This window comes from Penicillium solitum (genome assembly GCF_028829755.1).
Source record: "Penicillium solitum strain IBT 25940 chromosome Unknown utg000001l_segment0_segment0, whole genome shotgun sequence".
NCBI lineage: Eukaryota > Fungi > Ascomycota > Eurotiomycetes > Eurotiales > Aspergillaceae > Penicillium > Penicillium solitum.
This window is the reverse complement of record NW_027072121.1, coordinates 5,598,241-5,614,400: the sequence shown is the minus strand read 5'-3', so window position 1 is coordinate 5,614,400 and position 16,160 is coordinate 5,598,241. Positions and strand designations below refer to the sequence as shown.

The following is a 16,160-nucleotide window of genomic DNA, read 5'->3' as shown; positions in this document are numbered from 1 at the left end:
CTACCTGTGAGTTCAAGATATATGACTGTATACAATTTACATTCCAAGAATCAGGTAACGGTAGTAGAATTTATATTACAACTAGATTAAATAGGGTCGCAACTCAAAGCACAAATTCCCGCATGATCTTCAAATCGGAGAATCTTTGAATCATGGGATTCATCAACAAATCATCAAAAACGCTTGTGCCTCAGAAACATAACCGGGCCTAAGGCAGGCAGAGTATTGCGCGAAGAATGCACAATTACCACCTTATGGAGGAAGGCCGTGATTGATTAGATAAGTAAAGATCGTGAGGGGTTCGTAATAGCATCAAGCGAGTGTGATTAGTTAGATCTTTCAGGCTGCATCCGGGTCATTCAGATGCAGCTCGATGAGATCCAGTTGAAACAAGCGGCCTCCTGAAGAAAGAATAAACTCTCAAAGGGGATATCAACGCAGGAAGACAAAGTTGTGTGTAGGATAGTCCGGAGATCGCCATTTTCATGTCGACATTTTCAGGTGCTCCGGCTTGTTCTTGTCTAAATGAGGAAGCAGGCTTCTCATGGCCACGATACACCCATTTAAGCGTAGTTTGTCGCTTCCTTCTTCTGGCTTTTCACGCTGTTTGAGCGCTGCGAGGAGAAGAAACCACGGCGGCGCTCCTTGCGCCCACTGTATCCACTGCTAGTATCTTTCCGGCCAACGGCACCACCGAGGCAGTACAACAAGCACGAAAGGAATTGGCAGACAGATGCGGTCCACATAAAGGCGAATGCCTTGACACCGAGGGATGCATTCTGGCCGTTACTATTGAACGCGTGGCGGCCCTGGACAAAGACAGCACTATAAAATATAGTTAGCATTTTGTTTCTGGAACAACCCCAGTTCCAATTGTAGAGATACATACGTCATGAGACAGGTCGTGATGACCTGGAAAGTCAGAGCGATCCAGGCCAGGAAAGCGGAGAGGTAGCTGGCAACGCGGGTGCAGATGGCCAGCATGCCAGTGAAGAAAGAGCACACGGCGAAGAACAGACCGATGATGATGAAGGGGAACATGAACCGTGACATCAAGAAGTAGTGGTTCGTTCTATAGCATAGGTATGGTTAGCGCGGTTCGGAAAATGATGATATATCAGTTGGTGACCTACCCGATAAACTGACTAGGGACATTATCGGTCGTGTCGAAGTTACGGTGGCTTGGGGGGTCAAATGGGAAATCCACATGGGTATCTCCGCAGTCATTCTTGCCGTCCTTCACTCCGCAGAGGTTCCAGAATGTCCAACGCGAGGTTGACGCTGCGCCTGGGATATTTCCCGTGTCCGCCTGGAGGAAGTAAATTTTGTTCAACGGATTGCTGTTGCGTGCACCTCCCAACAAAGTAAGGAATATCAGTAAAATCGACGCTGCCATGAAAAACAGGCCGGTGAAGCCCAGTGTTGCTCCTATAGATGATAGTCAGATGAAGGTGTTATAGATTTGTTCATCAGGGGTCGGTCGACTTACTGCTGAGACCCATTTTGTTGGTGCGTATTGTAGGTCACACACTAGAATTTGACTGAGGGGCTTTTTTTTCCTCTCGGGGTTGGTTGTCTCGTATCTTGAAAGGGAATGGGTTGCACAAGGAAAGTGTCGAGAGATGAAAAAGAAGGTGTCAGAATTTGAAGTGGAAAACGCTAGTTGGTATAAGGATGCATGAGCAGCCGGGGTATCCGGGACCATTGGCCAGTGTGATATAATGACGAGTGAGCATCATCCTCTCTCTCTTCTTCTTCTCTACAAAACTTAAGAGTATCGACGATCATAACGTCATGGTTGCACCTGATCGGCTAGCTGTTCGTAGTTAGCGTACACTCTACTTTAGGCGTTATACCGTATCGGGTTAGTCTCAGCGGTCCATGACGAAGTCAACGAGCACGCCCAAATCAAACGACGTTGCACCTGTCGCAACAACATTGGTCCTATGGAAGAAAAGTGACGTGGACCATCAAATATTAACGTTTTTTTGTCTTATCCAGTTTTACATCCTACCGGAAAAAAAAAACCTTGTTTGCCCAACTTGATCCCCAGACTCGACCGAGGGTACACACACCACTGCGAACCACCTACCCCGTACAACGTTGTAATGGCGACCTGGGCATACCCCCCACTGCCTGCAGAGCAGATCAACCGTGAGGCGGACACTGCGCTGGTATGTAAAACATATATGGACCCTTAATAGCAGGCGATCTCTACACGGAGCTCTGATGGGCTGTAGCTATGATCCTTGAAGGAGGTGTGGAGCTTCTCTAGTATAATGCCAACATTTTTATCCTAGGCCCGAGAGCTAGAGTGGCTCTTGCATTCGTTGCAAGATTCACTTGCCTCACTGAAGGAAGGTCTCCAAGAGTGCGCTGCCCTCCTAGCTCCCCAGGAACCGGGATCAACCTTGGTACTATCCTCGCTGCGGTCGGAAAATGTGAAGGGCTTCGTGACTAGAGTCGGCACTAAGGTCGTGAAGGGCGTATGTATCCCGAGTATTTCCCGAAGACCAATGAATGTGCAACTAACCCAATCCCTCTCCAGGATGTTCAACTTCGTCTTGCATCGCTCCCGCCTCCTCGGGGTGCCCCCAGCACCCGACTGAACCTATCCCAGTTCCCTGGAGCCCCGGTACTGGTTCTTCGACAACTGGTATCGGTTCGAGATCTCGTGGCTCAGAGCTTGGATATTGTGGATGTGAGCACATGGACAGGCGATCCTCTCAACGCAGGCTTCATTTTCAGTCAACTACACCTCTTGCTCGAAACGATCAGCGAGGCGCGACAAATGTTAAAAGGAGAAAACGATGAGACGCGAGGCAAGTGGTGGGATACCTCTGCTACCGAAAATGTATGTTCGATTTCTTTGACTCAGGTCCTGCAATATTTTGCTGATATCCTGCACAGATGTTTGACCCTCCGCTTCCGCCGCACCTTTCATTCCATCTCTCTATCACAGACTCCGCCCTAGTTCTTCTTCTTCGGACTCTAGAGCCTACTGCCCTTAATCACACGCCAGCCGCTTTTTCCTCGGATATCTCCCTGACCGGGTTCTCTCTACGAGATCGGATATTCGGCTCGCGAGCGCCAACCCATGATGAGGCCGGTAGCCTATTTCAATGGCAGGGAGAAGAAGTTCGTGTCAAGGAGAAGGTCCGGGTGGAGAGTCAAGACCCCAGTCTGATGGCAGTCATGGCGAAACTATCGGCCCTTGAGCATGAGGTGATGCGTTGCGTTGCTGCGCTGCGGGTGCTCATGGGCGAGGAAGATACGGAGAGCGAGGCTTAATGACTTGATTGATACCCTACTACATTTGAATTATGAACAGCTGCTTAATGCAATACTTGATGTGATTCGTTACTCGAGGTAGGGCCTTTAGGAGTAATATTGAATGGGTTGTCATTTGAGATATGTATTGATCGGCCATCTTGAAGCTACCTAGGGCTAGAACTTTGTCAAAAGGGTGTATAATATATAATATAACAAAAGCAATTAGCATATATTCTACAATAAACACATCTATGGATACTCCTACCAACCAAAAAACATGCTTGGATGTTATAGATCTTTGACACCGAGCTAAAACCGACCCAAGGGAACAACGACGGACCAGCCAATCAGAGGCCCGCAGTTTGTGATGGGCGCGCATGGTTGTCTTGGCATCAATTTTCTGGGCTCGGCCATTTTTCTTTCTCTCTCAACCTCTCAAAAGGGACTGTCGACAAGATCTGGAAAATGTTGTCCAGGTCTTCAGCATCAGGCGCGAGGCGGTCACAATCGCGCGAATTATTTCGCACCTTTGCCTGCCCATCTGGATCGCGACAGCTCCGCGGACATGCCAACCATTTGACACCTACACAGCAACGCAGTCTTGTGCAAAAAGCGTCGCCTTTGGTCGCGTCCAGCACCCTTTCGCACCGAAGAAATACGTCCGATTATGCGGCGTCACAATGTCACCCTCAGCGGAGGTTCATGTCAGGCCCAGCAACCGCCGACTCGCCACCTCAACCCAGCCAATCCATCGAACCGGATGATATCAATACCCTGATCGATCGAATCGGTGAAAATGAGGCGGAAATGGTACAAATACTTGAAGAGCTGGAAATTATGGGCAAAGAGGGCGAAGGAGACGAGCTCACCGACCTGATCCGCCAGCGAGACGAACACACCGCAGAGTCATGGGTACACAAGATTAAACAGCGCTTTGGATATGAGGTCCCAGAAGGGTTGTTGGATGATGCCGAGCTTCAAATCTACGCCCGCCTTTATGGAGAACCAATCATTCGGCAGGAAGTTGAGTCAATGGTTGAGGAGGAAGAGGAAGATCTGAGCTTGCTCCGCGAAGATGGACAAGGAGGATGGGAGGAAGTCGATCTAGAAGGAAGCGCCGCGGAAGAAGATGTTCCACTCGTCTATGATATGGATGTTTCCCCGGAAGAGCGGGAAACAATTGCCATGCAACGAACCAGAGAAGTGGCAGAGCAGCTGGGCGGCGAACTTATGCTCGAGGAATTCGAGAACGAGGCAGTTCCTGACTCTGCTCCAAGAATGCATCCGCGCACTCTGGAAGGCAAATTCGGAACTGATCCTACAACTATCCATCTGCCCAAGGACACCGTCACTGGTCCCATATCGGTTATTCTGTCGGAATTCTCCAACAAGCACATTTCCGAGACTGCTCGGCGCCTGTTTGGAGGGCCAGGATTGCCCCATTCGAGTACAACGGCGCCTCCGCGTGCTCAATTACCCCAGCTTCCTGTCGCTCTTCAGGCTTCGCAGCGTCAAATGGGAGAAATGGAGGCCAACGCATACTTGGCAGCCTTGTACCCCGGAATCTACGCATCGACACTTAGTGTTATGGTTGAGATTCGCAAGCGATTGGGTGTCGATTGGATCCGCCGTCTCATCGCACAAGAGGGTGGGCCAAACGTTCTTGATGCCAGCGGTGGTGGTGCTGGCATCCTGGCCTGGAGAGATGTCATCCGCGCAGAATGGGAGCTCATGGTGCCAGATCATCCCGCGGGAGCCCCCATCCCCTTTGGGAGATCAACTGTGCTGACGGGCTCCGATGCCCTTCGGATGCGCGCTGCTATCATGCTGGACAACACTACCTTCCTCCCACGGCTACCTGATTATGTCCATGTGCGCGAGAAGCCTACAATTGATGACTCGCGGAATGCCCCTAAACGCAAGCAGTACGATGTCATCATTGCACCGCACTCTCTTCTCGGTCTTGAAGAAGAATATGAGCGTAAACAGTACGTGGAGAACCTGTGGTCTCTTTTGAACCCCAACGGGGGTATCCTTATTCTCCTCGAGAAGGGCCGCCAGAAGGGATTCGAGGCTATCTCTGGAGCTCGTGAAATGCTCTTGAAACGCCATATCGCAAGCCCCGGCTCTACCGAATACGACAACTTCCTCGAAGACCCCGACCAACGCGAGGTCATTGAGAAGGAGCGTGGAATGATCGTCGCTCCCTGCACCAACCACTCAACCTGCCCAATGCACAATTCTTCGGGTGCTACTAAGGGCCGTAGGGACTACTGCCATTTCGAGCAGCGATACATTCGCCCTCCATTCCTGCAGCGCATCATGGGAGCGAAAGACCGTAACCACGAAGATCTCAAATTCAGTTACCTCGCCGTGCAGCGCGGCGTAGACCTACGACAAGAGCAAGCAATTCGCCAAGGTCCTGAGGCTACAGATGCCGCGTTCGAAGGATTCGAGGACCCCGAGGAGTCTGATATCCCCAACAAGACAGCCTTCAACGCTCTATCCCTCCCCCGTGCCATCTACCCACCCATGAAACGCCGGGGCCATGTGATCTTCGATCTCTGCACACCCGCCGGCAAAATCGAGCGTTGGACCGTCCCGCGCTCCTACAGCCGACAGGCCTACCGCGACGCCCGCAAGTCTCATTGGGGTGACCTGTGGGCTCTGGGAGCCAAAACCCGCGTTCCGCGCAACCTGAACCTTGGCGATAAGCATGGTGAGGGTAAGAAGGAGCGCCTGGCTCGCCGTGCGGCGACCAAGGATTCTATGCATGATGCCGAGGAAGAGGGTGACTTTGAGAATGAAGGAGAAGAGGAAGATGAAGAATATGGGGTTCATGACTCGGATATTCCTGATGTCCCTGTCAAGAAGAGGGGCCAGCATATTCCCAGTTGGAAGAAGCATAATGATAAAAAGAAGGTTCGTCAGGCATCCAACAAGCGTTCTGCCGACGAATAAGTGGCTTTGATTTGGCGCAATTCTTTTGTGAATTTGGAGGTTCGAAAACATGTACTATACTACTAACTGGCAGCATTTGGCATTGGGATTGGGGACTGGATCTTGTTTGTACACTAGGATATTATTCTCGCACTTCTACAGATGTAAATATAGCATCTTCACTCTAATCAATGTTTGATATGTATTTTTTTTTATTGATACAGTATCTGAGGCGTCATTTATCCTCAGTAAATCCTCCTTTTCTCCCATTAGATAGTCCTGATGGAGGCCGTTGGGGACCCCACTAGGTCGGTTGTGATGTAGCATGGTCTTGCCACGGCCTAGGGGGACTGTGTCAGGCCGAAGAAACGCTGGTGGTCATCGGAGACCTTTCCTGGGTGGAGCCCTGCAAATAACACAGGGTGTTGAAAAATCCATCGGGTGTGAGAGACATCAATGCTCCGGGAAAGATAGTCGCTAGCTTTAGGATTGGTGGTTTTCTAGCCAGAATTGGCGAAGCACACATAGTCAAGAACGACGTGAGTAGAGATCAGAGAAAAGTTCTGTTAGAACCAAAAGCTCCTAACAGGCTAGTCGTTTCTCATAATAGCAGATATTCTTATCTTGCAAAGTGACACCGCTACATTCACTGCGCAGCCATACTCTTTCGCAACTGCCTTTGCTTCTGCGTGCTCTGCAACTCCAATCGATCAACTGCAAACTTGAGCCGTTCTTTCTTCTGGACGAGTCTCCTCAGCTCCGCTGCCTTGGATGCTGCTGCATTGCCCGACGAGGCAGCGCCGGACCCCGCCAAACGACCCCGCAATGAACTGCCTTGAGGTTGGCTCCGAGTAGCTGATGACCGGCCCTCGGGTGTGGACGAGAGTCGACCTTCTTGCAGGTCGCATTTCGCCTTGAGGCCTTGTTCGCGGCGCGCAAGCTTTTCGACGTGGTTCGATGATAGTGTGAGGAGGTGGGCGATGCTGGGGGTGATTTCGTCAAGGAGGGATTGCTGCGCCTCGCGCAATGTAGGCTCAGGGAGTAGCTCGAAGTGCTATTCAAAAATAAATGGTTAGATTCATAGCTTCTTGTTTCTTTCCCGGAATGAAGCTTTGGAAGAACATACTCGCGTTGTTTGGAGAACTTTACATAGACGAGGGAAATCGTTCACGCCCGCATCGAGGGTAGATATAGAGCTGTCCAAAATCTGGAGAGAGGACTGTAGCGAAGTAACTGAGGAAGACAATGAAGCTGCCATAGTGTGTGATTTGAAGCTCTGATTTGGAGATAATTGTTTACACTGGTCGGGATAGATCGGGCTGTAAAAGCGGCATGACACCGCCTTTAAGGCGGCGTGGCCTCGGGACCGGGCAAACCTCCCAAACCTCACTTCTCCTCTTCCGTCCTCCTGCCTCACCATCTTCCCGAACGCCGAATTCTCTCCGCATTCGATTCACCTGTCACAATGTCTCTCCTCGGAAAGAAGTTCCCCGGCGCTATGGGTATGTGTTTTTTGAACCTCGATTACGACTTATGGGAGAAGGATATGAGGACCAACGACTGACGCATATGTTCACTTACAGCCAAGCCTATGGCTCCCTTCTTCGCTGCCGGTACGCATACCCTTTAAATACCAAAATTCCCTGACAATCCGGAACGCATGGATTGTCAATTCGGAATACTGCACCCTCGGAGCGGTTGTTGATGGAACATTACTCTGACGATTCTCCTCTCCAGGCCTCATTGTGCTCTACGGTGTCAACTCTCTCCAGAACGCTCTGTCCAACAGTGAGTCTATTCCGCGCAGCTACACATAAATCATCGACGAGTTTCGGGGTCATATGCGACACTATCCACAAACCGACATTCCGATGAGCGTCTGCGAGCATAAACAACTAACCTTCATATCCGTACAGCCGCTCAGTACCAGAACGACCCCCGCAACCCCAACGCTAAGCCCGCTGGCAAGGCTGACCACTAAATTGGGTCGACAATGAATGCATTTTGAGATCCCATTTGTTCGTTGAAGAGGAGCGGGACGAACCGTCGCGATGTGTGGGTGGACGGAGATGGCCCAGGTCATCAATGGCCGGCTTGCATTTTTTGTGATTACTCTGCGGGCAGTTTGCCCCTGTCCAAGCATATAGAGTATACCCACCTCGATGGGGGTGACTTGGATCAATTCACAAGCTGTACCAGTACCATTCTGAGCAAGGCGCTTCTTCCTTTCGTAGTGTCCCTTCTGCTGGATGATATTGCACCAGTCATAGTAAGGAAAGTAACTTAAGCCGAATATTCCGGAGCTTGTTGTATTATAGGTAAAGCTATAGGGTTTGTGGACTCTATACTTCACATCAGCTTATTGCTACGCTATTTCACTTAGGGCTAGACTTATACGTCTTTGCGACCGTGCAGTAAGTCAAAATTAGCCTTTGCTTTCAATGCCATGTCATTTAATTTTGATTGTAACAGCTATCCATCAAAATACCAGCAGTAACGTAGGGCTTTGATGCCGCTCAGCGTGAAATCTTGTATCCAACACGCTAAACCCGATCGGGCAGCCAGTTTTCACCAACTCCGCCTGGCCGAAGGACAATCATTTTCCGACCTCAACTCCGCAATTACCCCCAATTAAACACGCCAAAATGACCAAAATGGCAGGCCTTTTCCGGCCCAAGAAGCTTGATCTTTCTGGGTTTGTTAATACCCGCTTGATTCGGGACAACAACAAGCGCATGGCCTTCGAGCAGACTGAGCCCGAACGGTACGAACCCTGTCCTTCTCTTAGATGTTCTAGCTTGACCGAGGATGGATATCCTGAGCTGGGGAAATCTGGGAATTGAGACATAAATTCTGACTCGGTATTCCTCTGCAGACAAGCTCTCCGCTACATGATCCGCAACACCTCTCTCTCTGGCCGTGTCCGCGCGCAGGCTCAGCTCCAATTGTCGCAGATGCACGCATACACTCGCCCCACGCAGATCAAGAACCGTTGTGTGGCATCAGGCACCGCTCGCAGTGTCTTCCGCGACTTCAGAATCAACAGAGTGAGTCGAAAACTCCGGCCAATGGCCGCATCTTGCCCGAGGCTTTTGATATCATATCGCTAACACACTGTCTTCTTCTATAGTACCAATTCCGTATGCAGGCTCTCGCTGGTGAACTCCCCGGTGTGAGGAAGGCCAGTTGGTAATTGTATCGGTGCTCTGTAATATATGGACACATCTGGTTGAATTGTTTGCACGATGGCGTTTTCTTCTTTGCCTCCATTGGGTGGAGGCATGTACAGTATGCAATTCTCATTTGCAGAGAAATCAAATCTTTCTTTGTCGCTTTAGTTCCTCCGACCAAACTCCACTGCTCTCGGCGTGTTCGTATTGACAGTCCAGGCATCGCTTTGGGCCTGGTCCTCGTTTGCTGATGTCGTGAGATCAGGCTTTCTTTGTTTGGTGTTGAGCTCATCTCAATTGGGTTGTTTGCTTCCATCATGACGATCAGTTGCAGATCAGCCCGGTTATTCTGATTCATACTTGACCGGTAATCTCATCATATCTCGGCGGCGTCTATCAAGAAGATTCCAGTTGTAGATCTTCAATACCAGCAGCAAGACTCTTCGGCGTAGCCTGTTCAGGGTCGCATCATCGTCGGTCATTGAGTAGATGGCCGGCTTGTCGATGCCTGCCATAATCACATCGTCGCTGACTGTTGCCCCGTCGTAAAATCGCGTTGAGAAATCGCGGCGCCTTCCGGTTTTGCTCGTGTGATACTCCCCTCTTCCTTTCTTTTTCTTCTTCCTCCTCCCTTTACCCATCATTCATCTTCCACTCTTGTCTCTTTGACTTTCTTCTCAAATCAATATCACACCTTGATTTGAAGCCTCGCCACAATGAACGACGCTTTGGGAGACCTTCTCCCCGACGACACTGTCTGCCCAGAAGACCTGCTGGGACTTGGGTGAGTTTTTCCGTAGTTTTCGACGTGACATCTCAGCCTTGTGGTCTAACAGTGCATGGAATGACACAGATTCGTCCTCACCGAAGATGACAAGATCCGGTACATCGCCGCCCCTGACCAGGGCCCTCGTTACAAGGTCAACCGAAGTGACCGCATGAACAAGGTCCACATTGAGGCCCTCCATAGTTAGTTAATCCTTAGATCCATCTCCATCGTAGGCGATGGTTTTCATGAATCATTTGGTGCTAACAACTTCACAGAGGCGATCCGTACCTGCATCATCGACCGGCTCTTGGGGATGGGAATGCATTTTATGAAAATTCCCAAGGGCAGCAAGCAACAGGTCCCCATCATGGTGTCAGGCAACGTGACCACTGCACCTCGGGTTGTTGTTTTCTTCGGCGAGATTGTTGAGGACCTGGGTGTCTTCTCGTACCGTGACGCTTGCGACGACGGCATTTCTTTCGGTTCGATCCTGGGCTTTGCAAAGGGTCTGCTCGGTGAGAATGCTCAAGATTCGCCCAATGCTCTCGTTCTTGCGAACACGGGCCAGACCGTGTGGAACAATTCAGGTTGGTTCGCCATGACTGCCAACAGTGCCCATAGTCAACACCGCAGCTCTGCCGTGGAACGCAAACGTCCACTGGATGATCGTAATGTGATCGGCAAGGGCTCCATCGGTGAGCATGTCGAGAATATCTTCCATCAAGTCTTGATGCGCGGCAACTTCCAAGTCGGCGCCAGAATCGACATCATTGGCATGTCTGAGGGCGGTCATGCTGCCATGACTTACCTGAAGAATCAATGTGAGTATCTGACTGCATAACGTAGTTAGGGATTGCTTACTGACATGGCCCCTAGGGAGTTTCTGGTCGCCCCACATCTCCTCCCTCTCCCTGATCAACCCTGAGGCGATTGCTATCACGAAGAACAAGACTGATGACGTGAAGGACCCGGAATCATTCGCCTGGTTCATGAAACACCGTTCCCGTGGCTGGACCCTCAGCGGTAAGCCGCTTGGCACACGTGTGCCTGGCCTTGAACACCTTCATGGTTGCAACACGTACTCCTCCGGCGAAAACACAAAGTCGACTTGCATGGTCACTCGTGGTGTGGGACACATCTTAACCTGGATGAACATTATGCATTACTCTCCAATGGCGATGGAGAAGTTTGATGTGGTCCCTGGCGAGACCGATCCCAGCAGCGAAGCTGTTCGCGCGCCATTGCCCGACGACATGGTTCCGGAAGTCCCTGGCAGCAAGATTGAAGTTCGCAGCCTGGAAGTCATGAACCAGATTAAAGGCCTCCTGACGGGTGTCACGTTCACCAAGGAAATGATTACCTTTTTCAATGACAAGTTGTCGTTTGTTGACGCTAAAGACGACGAAAGTGACGGTGACAGCGAGTGTTCCGCCGTTTACATGGTTGAGAAGGATGGTGCGTTTGATGCTCTCCCTGATGTTCCGGACGCTTCTCCTGGCACTTCTCGTGATGGCGTCCCCGTTCCTGACGGGCTTCCCGGCTCTTCTTCTGAGACTACTCCTAAGCCTTCTCCTTTGCCTTCTCCTGGAGCTTTTCGTGAGGCTTCTCGTGGCATGTTTCCTGACGTTCTTCCTGACGTTCCCGGTGTGCTTCCTGTTGGCCTTGGCGTTTCTGGCATGTCTGACCTGCCTGGCGTTCCTCCTGGCGTTCCTCCTGGCGCTCTGGCTGGCGCTCTTTCCGTTCCGGAAATCCCGACGTACTACGACGATATAATCGTCGGCAAGACTGACCCGTTCAACCTCAGTGATCTGCAAGATATCCGAGAGGACGAACAAGAAGATGAAACCCTCTAAGTGGCCCCATACTTCCTTATGAAGCGGCATTATGGGTTTGGTTTGTCTAGGGGTGGGTTGTCTCTGGAGTTTGTTTCCCGGTGAGAACACCGGATGATTTTTTTTTTTTTTCTTTCTTGAGGTTTTCGCGCCCAGGTGGCTGTTCTTTCCTCCCTACTTGAGATGAATTCAACCAGAAAATCACAGAAAATCACAGAAAAAAAAGGAGTCTACTACCATCTGCTAAGATAGCGAATGAGTGAAACTTCTTGCACTAATCTCCCTGCAAACTTTTAGTGTATACGACGTAGGTACATAATGTATGTATTTATGTCTCTTAGGGGTATCACGAAGGCACCAAGACCATAACCTTGACCGGCATACAGCACATCAGATTAAATATCTACCTTGCATATTTAAAATTCCTCTTTAGCAAACAGCGGAACGTCACATTAAACATCTGCTAGGTGGATTATACTCCTGATCACGGACCAGGCATAAGTCTTGGAAGAATCCCTGAAGGTTTGGGGGACAAATGAAAACAGGGGATTCTCAGAAGATCAGATCTGTTCTCTTGCTCATTCTCTTACTTTATATTCTCTTCAATATCCCCTCCAACATTCACCTTCTCGCCATTGTTCGCCACCGGGATATGGAACAATGGCGAAATGGTTCAATGAAAACTGCTCGGCAAAAACAGGAGATGGTCACAAGCCAACATTGTCAACCCTTTCCGAGACAGATATTTTCCCCCACCGGAAACAGTTTTGATCGAGTAAAAAGAATGAAGGCCCGAAGGTGCCCAGGCGACCTCGGGAGAAAGACAGTTTCCATCGAGTAAGCTGATAAAGCGATAAGCGGGAATTGCCCGCAGATTTCACTTCGGAGGTGCCCGACGGCTGTTCCCTCTCTGCCTTGTCAATACAAAATCGATATACGGCTATACCTCAATATGCTGGTATCCAGACACAGAGAAAGCAGAGGGGAACATTGTCTCCCAATTCATCCCTAATATGGCAAGCGTGAAGGCCATTCTGCACCTGCACGGTGTCTGGACCGGTTGGCGAGAAATGGCCGCAGTGGGCCTGTGGATATTCCCTTGATATCCCTGGATCTTCCTTTTGCTAAAAGTGAAATCTCAATTACCCCAAGGTGGGCCTGAACTCTTTTTTTTTTCTTCTGAGTGAGTGGCGTATTTATATCTCCCCCAGTCCCCTTATCTTTGGGCTTTTGCCCCTCTTATCTTCTTCGTCTTATCTGCATAGCTTTCTTATATTTCGTTGGGTTTCGAGTCTGAAGTATAGAATACACAAGAGTCATGGCAACTAACCTTCCCTCCATTGCCGTTGTGGCTTCATCACGCGCCGTTATCTCCGGCCGTTTGACCTCTGCCACTGTGGTGATCTCACGAACAACCGGTAAAATCACCGCCGTCTTTGATTCCGTGATTCCAGCATCGGAGTTCCCTGTCGATACTCCCTATACCGACTATTCCCCCCATGTTTTACTGCCCGGTCTGGTTGATGCGCATGTCCATCTGAACGAGCCCGGCCGCACAGAATGGGAGGGCTTCTACACAGGCACTCAAGCCGCTGCCTTTGGTGGTGTGACTACCGTCATTGATATGCCTCTCAATGCTATCCCGCCCACTACCACCGTGAACGGGCTGAAAGAGAAGATCCAGGCTGCCCAGGGCAAGTGCTGGGTTGATGTCGGCTTCTATGGCGGTATCATTCCCGGCAATGCGGGCGAGCTTAAGGCTCTTGTCCAAGAGGGTGTCCGCGGCTTCAAGGGTTTCCTGATTGACAGTGGTGTAAGTGAATGATATCCACGTCGTGAGTTCTCGAATTAGTATTAATACTTTTTAATAGGTGGATGAGTTCCCCGCTGTCGGCAGAGAGGATATCAAAAAGGTCATGGCCGAGCTGGCCGATGAGCCAACAACTCTCATGTTCCACGCCGAGATGGTGCCTCCCATTACCGCATCTGTGGGTGACGAAGTTCAGACATCTGATGCACCTGCCGACCCTGTTGGTCCTCTTGAGGCGTATGCAACTTTCCTAGCCTCGAGACCCTCCTCATTCGAGACCTGCGCCGTCGAAAGTATCCTGTCTTTGGCTCATCTTGCTCCCAATCTGCCTCTGCACATCGTTCACCTCTCTGCGATGGAAGCTATCCCCTTGTTGCGGGAAGCCCGCGCCAATGGCGTCAAGATCACCGCCGAAACCTGCTTCCACTATCTCTCCCTGGCAGCCGAGGAAGTACGCGACGGCGATACCCGCCACAAGTGCTGCCCACCTATCCGCTCCAAGCTGAATCAAGATAGTCTGTGGGAAGAGCTCGAGAGACACGCCGACGACGGCGTCATCAAGACCGTCGTCTCCGACCACTCCCCCTGCACACCAGACCTGAAGATGCTCCCAGGCCATATCCCCGGTCACTGTACCGGCGGCAAGGAAGAGGAGAGCGGAAACTTCTTCTCTGCCTGGGGCGGTATTTCTTCCGTTGGACTGGGCTTGCCCATCCTCTGGACAGACCTCAGCCGTCGCAAGGGCCTGACCTCTTCGCCAGAAGACGAGAACACCAAGAACGCCCTCCAGGACGTCGTCCGTCTCTGCTGTGCCAACACTGCTGCCCAAGTTGGCTTGCAGTCGCACAAGGGTGACCTGGTTGTCGGCTTTGATGCTGATATTTGTGTTTTCGATGACTCTGCCGAATGGACTGTCGAGCCGAGTACCATGCTCTTCCGCAACAAGTGCTCCCCCTACCAGGGCCGTACTCTGCGCGGCATGGTCCGCGAGACCTGGTTGCGTGGTGAGCGTATCTTCAGCCGTGAACAGGGCTTCGATAGCCAGTCGCCGCATGGCAAGCTGCTTCTTGAGAAACGGGTTTGAGATATTTCCCGCTCTCTTCTTCTTCTTTTTTCCATTGTCCACGATTGAGACAAGTTGACATCTCGGCAGTTCGCCTTGCTCTTTTTTATACATCTCTGCCACTTTACATCTCGATCTCGACCTGTGAGATCGAACCCTCTGATGAGCACTAATGATCACACAGCATCCATACCCGTTAGATTAATGACAGCGCATTGTAGCTTTAGGGATAGAATACCAAAAGCAATCAATTGAATCATCCCAGTCTTAATAAAAATACATGTAGTCATTATTATTGAATACTATACAAATCCATATATATCAAAGACTCTTAACATCCTCCCCATCCCTCCCCTTCTCCCACTTCTCTCTAACCCTCCTCCTAACACCCCCATTAACCCCCTTCCCCCAAATCTCCTCCTTCTCCGCCCCAACCTCAACACCCTCATCTAGACCCTTATCCTCCTCTCCAACAGCCCCAATAACAACCTTCCTCTCCTTAACCCCCCGCTCCTTAACCCTCGCCCGATCCACCTTGCCAATATACGTCCAATATAAAAATGACTCTGCAACAGCAACACTCAGCGCCGCAAACAGCCCAAGAAGAACCTTAACCGCCTCGCTTGATAGGATCTGCGGCGTCGGGAACCGAGTGAGCGCCGCGTACACGCTAAATCCAGTCACCAGCACCGAGATGAATACGCTAGAAACAAGCGAGATCGTGAGCGTGTCCTCTTCTATTCGGCCGTCGCTTGTGTAGGGCGATGTGTGTGGATCCGCGTGATCGGCGTTTGGTTGGTAGTTTGGGTTTAAAAGGCGGTTGTAGGATTCTTGTTCTGTTGCGGCGAGGAGGCGGGCTTTTGATGCGAGATATTCGGCGCTCTGTATTTCGTGTAGAATGTTAGGATCTGGTTTGATATAGTCTTTATGTATTTGGCGAAAGGAAAGGAAGGGCAGGGATGGGTTTGTGTGTAGACCACGTACGGGCTCTGGCTTCTTTGGCGGCGGAGGAACGTAGACTTTCGTGCCGCGGAGGAGGGAGCTGAGGACCGTTGGAGTATGAGAGGCATGCTCTTTGTATTCTGGGTCTGTTTGAAGATATCTGGCAAGCCGGATCAGTTGCTCGTGGGCTATTGGGCCTTGTGCTTCGAGCGTGGTAGGCAGGTCTAGCTCCTCGTGGCGCGAAGCTGGAATAGCTTCGAACGCGGCGAGGATGCGATCCGTCGTAAGAAGGAGGACCATTCTGATACAAATTCAACGAGATCCAACGAAATTAGGGGTGAATCAAGTCGAATGCATTGAG

General features: G+C 50.7%; 10 protein-coding genes across 10 annotated transcripts; 6 read left to right on the top strand and 4 right to left on the bottom strand.

Annotated features, from left to right (window-relative positions):
• Positions 1-563: 563 nt before the first annotated feature.
• N7455_002123 (SUR7/PalI family protein) lies at positions 564-1,502 on the bottom strand (the record flags this gene model as incomplete). The annotated part of the gene is made up of 4 exons (XM_040951738.2): positions 564-825; positions 890-1,072; positions 1,134-1,428; positions 1,490-1,502. The coding sequence occupies 4 exons, from the start codon at positions 1,500-1,502 to the stop codon at positions 564-566; spliced, it is 753 nt and encodes a 250-aa protein (XP_040818515.1).
• A 606-nt stretch (positions 1,503-2,108) lies between these two features.
• N7455_002122 (uncharacterized protein) lies at positions 2,109-3,291 on the top strand (the record flags this gene model as incomplete). The annotated part of the gene is made up of 4 exons (XM_040951696.2): positions 2,109-2,174; positions 2,301-2,486; positions 2,549-2,854; positions 2,911-3,291. The coding sequence occupies 4 exons, from the start codon at positions 2,109-2,111 to the stop codon at positions 3,289-3,291; spliced, it is 939 nt and encodes a 312-aa protein (XP_040817941.2).
• Positions 3,292-3,738: 447 nt separating this feature from the next.
• On the top strand, positions 3,739-6,234 carry N7455_002121 (tRNA methyltransferase RSM22; the record flags this gene model as incomplete). The annotated part of the gene is made up of 1 exon (XM_040951176.2): positions 3,739-6,234. The coding sequence occupies one exon, from the start codon at positions 3,739-3,741 to the stop codon at positions 6,232-6,234; it is 2,496 nt and encodes an 831-aa protein (XP_040818230.2).
• A 625-nt stretch (positions 6,235-6,859) lies between these two features.
• N7455_002120 (DASH complex subunit SPC19) lies at positions 6,860-7,471 on the bottom strand (the record flags this gene model as incomplete). Its single annotated transcript, XM_040950955.2, has 2 exons — positions 6,860-7,267; positions 7,340-7,471. The coding sequence occupies 2 exons, from the start codon at positions 7,469-7,471 to the stop codon at positions 6,860-6,862; spliced, it is 540 nt and encodes a 179-aa protein (XP_040818464.2).
• A 134-nt stretch (positions 7,472-7,605) lies between these two features.
• N7455_002119 (F1F0 ATP synthase subunit i) lies at positions 7,606-8,427 on the top strand. The gene is made up of 4 exons (XM_040951599.2): positions 7,606-7,715; positions 7,797-7,826; positions 7,951-8,001; positions 8,130-8,427. Exons 1-4 carry the CDS (start codon positions 7,679-7,681, stop codon positions 8,192-8,194), a joined length of 183 nt encoding a protein of 60 aa, XP_040817568.1. The 5' UTR covers positions 7,606-7,678; the 3' UTR covers positions 8,195-8,427.
• A 431-nt stretch (positions 8,428-8,858) lies between these two features.
• Positions 8,859-9,406, top strand: N7455_002118 (mitochondrial 37S ribosomal protein uS14m; the record flags this gene model as incomplete). Its single annotated transcript, XM_040951839.2, has 3 exons — positions 8,859-8,977; positions 9,089-9,260; positions 9,344-9,406. The coding sequence occupies 3 exons, from the start codon at positions 8,859-8,861 to the stop codon at positions 9,404-9,406; spliced, it is 354 nt and encodes a 117-aa protein (XP_040818198.2).
• A 321-nt stretch (positions 9,407-9,727) lies between these two features.
• Positions 9,728-10,024, bottom strand: N7455_002117 (uncharacterized protein; the record flags this gene model as incomplete). The annotated part of the gene is made up of 1 exon (XM_040951598.2): positions 9,728-10,024. One exon carries the CDS (start codon positions 10,022-10,024, stop codon positions 9,728-9,730), a length of 297 nt encoding a protein of 98 aa, XP_040817930.2.
• Positions 10,025-10,099: 75 nt separating this feature from the next.
• N7455_002116 (uncharacterized protein) lies at positions 10,100-12,005 on the top strand (the record flags this gene model as incomplete). Its single annotated transcript, XM_040951328.2, has 4 exons — positions 10,100-10,167; positions 10,237-10,352; positions 10,428-10,973; positions 11,029-12,005. 4 exons carry the CDS (start codon positions 10,100-10,102, stop codon positions 12,003-12,005), a joined length of 1,707 nt encoding a protein of 568 aa, XP_040818320.2.
• A 1,297-nt stretch (positions 12,006-13,302) lies between these two features.
• Positions 13,303-14,878, top strand: N7455_002115 (allantoinase alX; the record flags this gene model as incomplete). Its single annotated transcript, XM_040951145.2, has 2 exons — positions 13,303-13,797; positions 13,856-14,878. The coding sequence occupies 2 exons, from the start codon at positions 13,303-13,305 to the stop codon at positions 14,876-14,878; spliced, it is 1,518 nt and encodes a 505-aa protein (XP_040818492.2).
• Positions 14,879-15,178: 300 nt separating this feature from the next.
• On the bottom strand, positions 15,179-16,149 carry N7455_002114 (TMEM199/VMA12 family protein; the record flags this gene model as incomplete). Its single annotated transcript, XM_040951085.2, has 2 exons — positions 15,842-16,149; positions 15,179-15,739 (listed from the first exon to the last, which is right to left on the bottom strand). The coding sequence occupies exons 1-2, from the start codon at positions 16,097-16,099 to the stop codon at positions 15,179-15,181; spliced, it is 819 nt and encodes a 272-aa protein (XP_040817533.2). The 5' UTR covers positions 16,100-16,149.
• Between the last annotated feature and the right edge of the window lie 11 nt (positions 16,150-16,160).

Coding starts and splice junctions, on each gene's coding strand:
- N7455_002119 (XM_040951599.2), top strand. CDS start 7,679: ATGTCTCTCCTCGGAAAGAAGTTCCCCGGCGCTATGG. Junction 7,716..7,796: donor GAAGTTCCCCGGCGCTATGG/GTATGTGTTTTT, acceptor GTTCACTTACAG/CCAAGCCTATGGCTCCCTTC. Junction 8,002..8,129: donor CCAGAACGCTCTGTCCAACA/GTGAGTCTATTC, acceptor ATATCCGTACAG/CCGCTCAGTACCAGAACGAC.